A 7269-nucleotide genomic window follows, 5' to 3' on the forward strand; every position below is an offset into this window, starting at 1 on the left:
CTCTTTGAGATTTTGACTAAATAAAAGAAACGTGGGTCAGGCCATGGTGGTGGTCTTGAATACAATCTTAGACACATATCACTCTGCATATCATTCGATTTTAAGAACGAAGTAGAAATTAAAAGAGTAAATTACTGAAATGGTCCCTATGGTTTGGTCAAAATTACACGTTTGGTCCCTAACTTTTTTTTTGCACTCGGATCGTCCCTGTGGTTTGATTTTATTGTGTTTTTCGTCCATATGGTTTGGTCAAAATTGCACGTTTGGTCCCTAACTTTATGTATGTAAGGGACGAAAAATGCAACAAAATCAAATTACAAGGACGATCCGAGTGCAAAATAAAAGTTAAGGACCAAACGTGTAATTTTGACTAAACCATAGGGACCATTTCAGTAATTTACTCAAATTAAAATAAACAAATAAATATTTGCTTTACAAATGACGTGCGACCTGCAAATCACAAATCGCTGTGTTCATCAGGTTTTTATCTGATTTCTTCTTTCTTCTAATCAACTAAATTATTTTCTGCTTTACACTTTATATTTCCAAGTTCTCAACATCTTCCTTTTTTTTAATCTAATTACAAGTAGCAGCTTTCGGAACTCTTTGTTATTGGTCTAGCAAGGCCCAAAAAACAAAAAAATAAATAAATAAATAAAAGAATGGGCCATGACCTCCTCTACCCCTGCATATATTGCTAACGCAAATATGAAATATGAACCACCATAAAGGGTCACCATCCACAACATCTTCAAAGTATTAAATATGTGGGAAAGACTTGTATTCGTGGGAGATACAACTGAATATTTACCCAGCTTATGTAAATACTAAAGATCTTAATAGTATTTACAACTTATGTAAATGACGTAAACATTAATGTAAATCAACGAGCATTCTTTAGAAATGATTACAATATTATATTTGGGTTTATGAGAGTTTTTCTTGTTGTAAAGGTATAATTTCCGAATTGTAAAATTCTAAGTCGACCTAACCATTCTCAGATTGATGATTCAAATTGGTCTCCTTCTTTACTAAAATGGTACGCACAAAGTTTGAAATCCCAAATTGAATCTAAAAGTATTTCCCAAATGTACATTCCAAAAGTTGTATTGTATCAAATTTGCATATGGTTTCAATATCCGCCCACATGGATTCAGTAAAGTTAACAGACTAAGAATGCAAAGACCTCTATTAATCTTAACATCAGAATGTATTCCTGTTATATATAAATTTGTTCATATCATTTCAACAATATATCATACATGTAGATTTCCCGCAGAGGAAGGTTATATCTACCAAAATATAGAACTTTGAATAACGTAATTAGTTTGAACATATTAAGAGGCCATTCAGTTGCATCTGAATTGGCAAGAAAAGGTTCAATATAATGGACACAACATTCATGATAATAGATATTTAATTTGGGTTAAGAGAAAGAGATAAAAAGTCCGTCTGTGAGACAAAATAACCTTTTTGAGTAGGATCTCATTGGAAGAAGGTAAATGGTATGAAGTTATTGCTAAACCTTTTTTACATTTGTTCTAATAATTATCCTCTATAAACTTTTTTTGTAGAATCCAGGGACAGTTTTGAAAGCCAAAAATAATTATTCAACAATCATTCTTAAACTACACACTATCACATCCATATACAACTCAACATAAATTATCTTTAATGCATGAGTACTCCAGTTTTATGACAATGAAGATGCCATTCTTGTGTTTTCATTAATGTTTTGCTGATTACAAACAATTCAATAGGAGAGCTTGAAATACCTGAGTATGGCATTCTTATCTTTTCTTTGAGGGTCTGCTCTTTTGTTATCAACCATTCCAGTATTCCACAATCATTGTTCTGAATGCGGCTGCAATAAACTATTCGTTTTCTCTTGTATAGTCAATACAGACTGAAGATCGAATACAACATCAGCCATTGTTGGACGCTTCTTTGATTCGATATCCAAACATCCCTGAACAATTTGAGCAAACTTCTTCAAACAATCTGGGGATATTTGATCCCTTATACCTAAATCAACTATCTGATTTAGATTATCCTGTTCGATAAATTCGTGAGCCAGTTGTACTAAACTATATATCTCTGAGTCATCATCTCTATTAATGACATGCCTCCGACAGAGCATTTCCAACAATACCACACCAAAAGAATAAACATCAGACTTCGTTGTCAGCCTACTACTCATGTAATACTCTGGATCCAAATACCCCAAAGTGCCTGCAACACATGTGGTGACATAAGCAAAATCATCATTAGTTGATGGCTGATTCGTTGCAATTATTTTGGACAAGCCAAAATCTGAAATTTTAGCAGCCCAACTTTCATGTAACAAAATATTGGAGCTGTTGACATCACGATGTATAACCCCAAAATCAATCCCTGTACCAGTGTGAAGATAGTCTAACCCACGAGCTGCACTTATGCAGATCTTGAGTCGTTGAAGCCATGAAAGAGGTGTACCAAGTTTATGGAGGTGATCTTTGAGTGTTCCATTGGGCATATATTCATATACCAGTATCATTTCATCTTTATGATTACAATAACCAAACAAGGATACAACGTGACAGTGACGCAACTTTGAAAGCACGTCAACTTCCGCCCAGAACTCTGTTGTACATTGACTGGACATTGAATCCAAACGTTTAATGGTGGCAACGACAAGACTTGGTCCACTGACAATAAGACCTTTGTAATATTTTCCAAATCCGCCACGCCCAATTACTAATGATTCGTCAAAGTTATTGGTTGCTATGAGAATCTCAGCAAATTCGAACTTACGGCATGGGTATGAGCGCTCTATGACAGAGACAGCCGTTCTACCAAATATTCTTTTGCCTGCAGATAGCAACAAACAATTCATTTTTCATATAAGGTGAGTACAGACTCAAGACCAACCCCGGCCTAAGCCATTGTATGAAGCACAGCTTTAGTTACTGCTATATATCTTGAAGATAATGATGCTCTCTTAATTGAAGAACAATACCATGGTCCAGACTACAAGAATACTCAAAACTTTGGGAATTATAAATTTATCAAGCTTGAGAGGAAAACAATTAAACCAAGGATACAAGTTTTTGAGCAAAGCTTCATATTTTTTTCAAGCACTCTAATTAAATAGTTTTGTCCTCAAAACTCGGGACAGATATCAGATATGAAAGCCATAAACAATTATTCAGCAATCTTTCTTTACCTACAAACAATTACATCCTTAGAAAAATCAACATCAATATGCTTTAAGGCGTAAGGAATCTTTTGTTTTCTCATATTGGAAGATGGTATTTTTATATTTTCATTAAAGTTTCAATATATGGAAAGATAGTTTCAATATATGGAAAGATAGATGGGGAGTAATTTAAAGAATTTGTACACACAACTCAATAGGAGGTAAAAATACCAGAGTTCTCTATATTGGAGCTGAAGGTCAACTTGTCAACCATTCTACCAAGTATTGTTCTCTGTGAAGGTTGCAACGGACTATTCATTTTCTGTTGTAAGGTCAGTACAGACTCAAGACTGAACAAAACCTCAGCCATTGTAGGACGTTCCTTTTGCTTGTTGTGCAAACATCTCCCAGCAATTCGAACAAACTCTTTCAAAATTTTCGGGGAGATTTGATCCCTTATACCAGAATCAATTATATGTTTTAGATTGCCTTCCTTGATACATTCTTGAGCCCATCTTGCTAAATTATGTTGCTCTTCATCAAGACTCAAATCCAGTGCAGGTCTCCGACAAAGAACTTCAAACAATACCACCCCAAAAGCATAGACATCAGATTTCCTTGTCAACCTTCCAGTAAACGAATAATCAGGATCTAGATACCCGAAAGTGCCTTTAACACGTGTGTCGACATATGTCAATGGCTGATTCGTTATTTTAGATAACCCAAAGTCTGATATTTTCGCCTCCAAGCTTTCATCTAACAGAATATTCGAACTCTTGACATCGCGATGTATAACCCCGGCATTAATCCCTGTAGCAGTATGTAGGTAGTGTAACCCACGAGCGGCACCTATGCAGATCTTGAGTCGCAGAAGCCAAGAAAGAGGGGTACCACGTTTGTGTAGGTGGTGTTCGAGTGTTCCATTGGGAAGATATTCGTAGATGAGAATCATCTCTTTTTCATAATTACAATAACCCAGCAAAGATACAAGGTGAGGGTATTGGAAACTGGAAAGCATCTCGACCTCCGCCCAGAACTCTGATGCCCCTTGACTAGACATGGGATCCAAACGTTTAATAGCAGAAACGGAAACATTTGATCCGTTAATAATGTTACCCTTGTAAACTTTTCCAAACCCCCCATGCCCAATTACTAATGATTCATCAAAGTTATTGGTTGCTAAGAGAATCTCAGCAAATTCGAACTGACGGCATGGTTGTGCCATTTTTACAGAGGAAGAGGTAGAAGGTTGAGATTCCGTGTCATGGCCACTACTGGAATATAGGTAATATAATACACCCCTATCTAATACGGTTGTAATGCTAAATTAATCTAATACAGACAAATATGGCATCTAATACGGTTAATTAGGCCACTAATGAAAATGCTTATTATAAATGCTAAATTAATCTAATACAGACAAATATGGCATCTAATACGGTTAATTAGGCGTACTAGAAACTAAATCAATTATCCAAATCAAATAACTACGCCTCATTTTGAATCAAGTACAAAACTACAAATTAATTTTCGAATACTCAGCTTCCTCCTCCCAAACACCGAACAACACCTTAACCTGCATATAAAACACCCGCCATCACTCCATCATCCGCTTCATCCCAACATGATAACCATCTCCCCTGTCGCAAAATCATCATCACCAACCATCAAACACAGCCTCGCACCTCCATTAATTATACATTACAACCACCATGAAAATCGCACAGCTGGACAACCATCATCATACAAATTAACCACACCTGCCGTTCAAATTTAAAAGGGAAGAGCTTTGATTTTTTGTTTTTGCTACAGATAAACACACACAGAAATACAAAGGGACTACAACTGTTTCACGGAGGATAAGGAGAGCATTTTGGAGTTTTTTCTATGGTGATAACGATATTTATATAACCTACTTTATTTTGAATATGATGAGAAGGGTAAAATGGTCATTTACAAAGTGCCCTTGTTTAAATTTTCCTGTTAATTGATATTGTTGATAGTTTAATGACGGCATGTACACTTATGTCTGTAGGTGTGTATGTATGGTTATGTATGGCAGGTGGTTAGCTTGTTTTAGAAAATTTAGTTTTCACTTTCAAGGGTCAAAATTAATGTAATAGTGCTAATCAATATGCTGGAGATAAAATGAAGTTGTGAAAATGCTGAAAATTTAAAAGTAACAAAAATGACAATAAGATGGAGAGAATAGGGATACTCAATGATAAAAATTCAAATGAAAACCAGAGAGAGAATATGTAAAATTCCAGAATTGCCCCTCTTGATGGAGAGAATCTATGATTAGACAAACTAAATGTAAAAGTTGCAGAAAAAAAAAGAGAGAAAACAGATCCTAGACAACTAAATAATCATTTAGATGAATGTTCAAAACAAAAAAAAAAGTTTATATAGAAAAAGTAAAATTCCCAAATTGCCCCTCTTAATTTTTCTAGTCACAGCTCGGTGATGCTGTGCTATCCCATGAATGATAATTACTATAAGACACATTAAACCGAAAATATAGACGGATATAAAACATAAAATTTATTATGCGTAGTTACGGTTATTGAATATTTTTAGTCAAAAAATTTATATATATGCTTGCAAAATAAAAAGATTAAGCCAAAATCTTTTAAGGATCTTTGAAAATATAAGAGGATGTAAACAACTATTATATTTATGAAGCTACCATATGGTATATTGAATAATAACTAACTGACAATCATCATAAGAATTGATCATAATTATTTGTTTGTATCAATATAATTATTTCGGTCAGCGTGAATATTATTGTTTGTTGGAGTTAAAAAAGTATCTTTGTTTTCATATGTATTGGTATATGTATGTTTAGAGAGAGAGAAAAAAACATAGAAAATAAGTTGTTTTTGAGCTAATCGGGAGGAATTGAAAAAATAAAAGTTGTTGATGATTCAATTATTAGTGTATATATTGTTGGCCCTATATATATATATATATATATATATATATATATATATATATATATATATATATATATATATATATATATATAGTTAGCCCAATATTTGTATAGCTTGAGCCCATTAATAGGTAATTGTATTTTGTATTTGTATATATATTTTGCAATATGATTCTTATGGCAAATTATATCTCACACATACTCTATTTTTCCTCACTATTCTAGGTCACCACTCACCAACAACCTCACTACTTAATCGAATGTTTATTTGACCATAAAGTCAAAACTAAATCGAATGTTCTTATTTTGATCATGTTCACTTAATTTTTCTGCTAAGGTCACTTATCACTAGACGAACATCAACTACACAAAGTCATTGATCCGGCCGACGATGCCTCTGCCTCCGGTCTCTAGTCAACGACACTGACGAAGCCTCCGCCACCGGCCTCCGGCCTCGAGCCGCTTCCGTCTCCCCCTTCTTTCACGTTGTTTACATGTATGATCGGCCTTTGGGTGTAGTTGGTTGATTCGTTGATTAAGTGTTGTGTTGATGACAATGTCTTTCTTTTTGTACGGCATATTGCTTCACAGATTTAATCTATATCGATAGTGAAACAATAAAGTCATTTCAATCTTCATTATTTTAATTCTCAATTGAGATGTTCTTGAAGCTAACCACAACTTTCATCCTGGTTTGTTTGCATATGATGAATTGTTTTATATCTGTTTTTAGGTTATTTCTAGTCTAGAGTTTGAGTTCATCTGCAGATATGTCAAATAATGTAATTAGAAGAACATATATCAGAGTTAAAGCTTTACAATTCACTTCAAAATGTTTAAGTTAATTAGAAATAACCCTTTTTGTATGTATAATCTAGCATACTTTAGGAGATCCAACTTCAGCTTCATAGATAGGAATGTCATTGTTGCTAATGATCATAAAGCAAGTTGTACTAGCCATTTTGATCCGGTATACATTATACAGTTGCTGATAAACTAAATTTCTTTATTGATCTGCATCAAGAAATGGAAGTGCTACCTATGAAGCAAAGCAACCAAATTCCCATAACTTATTACTTCATAAGGCAAATAATCAATTTCAAAACATCAAACTGCAAACGCAAAATCAGACCTCCAACAAAACTTGGGCCAG

At 34.1% G+C, this 7269-nt stretch overlaps 1 protein-coding gene across 1 annotated transcript; it reads right to left on the reverse strand.

Annotated features, from left to right (window-relative positions):
* Positions 1–1649: 1649 nt before the first annotated feature.
* On the reverse strand, positions 1650–5069 carry LOC145062278 (putative serine/threonine-protein kinase PBL10). Its single transcript, XM_079009905.1, has 2 exons — positions 3410–5069; positions 1650–2850 (listed from the first exon to the last, which is right to left on the reverse strand). Exons 1-2 carry the CDS (start codon positions 4401–4403, stop codon positions 1847–1849), a joined length of 1998 nt encoding a protein of 665 aa, XP_078866031.1. The 5' UTR covers positions 4404–5069; the 3' UTR covers positions 1650–1846.
* Positions 5070–7269: the final 2200 nt, after the last annotated feature.

This window comes from Lactuca serriola, chromosome 7 (genome assembly GCF_051521515.1).
Source record: "Lactuca serriola cultivar US96UC23 chromosome 7, Lser_US96UC23_V15, whole genome shotgun sequence".
In the NCBI taxonomy this organism is placed as follows: domain Eukaryota; kingdom Viridiplantae; phylum Streptophyta; class Magnoliopsida; order Asterales; family Asteraceae; genus Lactuca; species Lactuca serriola.

Bases quoted from the DNA above. Each gene is read 5' to 3' on its own strand.
- LOC145062278 (XM_079009905.1), bottom strand. From the start codon at position 4,403: ATGGCACAACCATGCCGTCAGTTCGAATTTGCTGAGATTCTCTTAGCA. The intron at 2,851-3,409 runs GTATTTTTACCT...TGCTATCTGCAG, and splicing joins CTCCAATATAGAGAACTCTG to GCAAAAGAATATTTGGTAGA.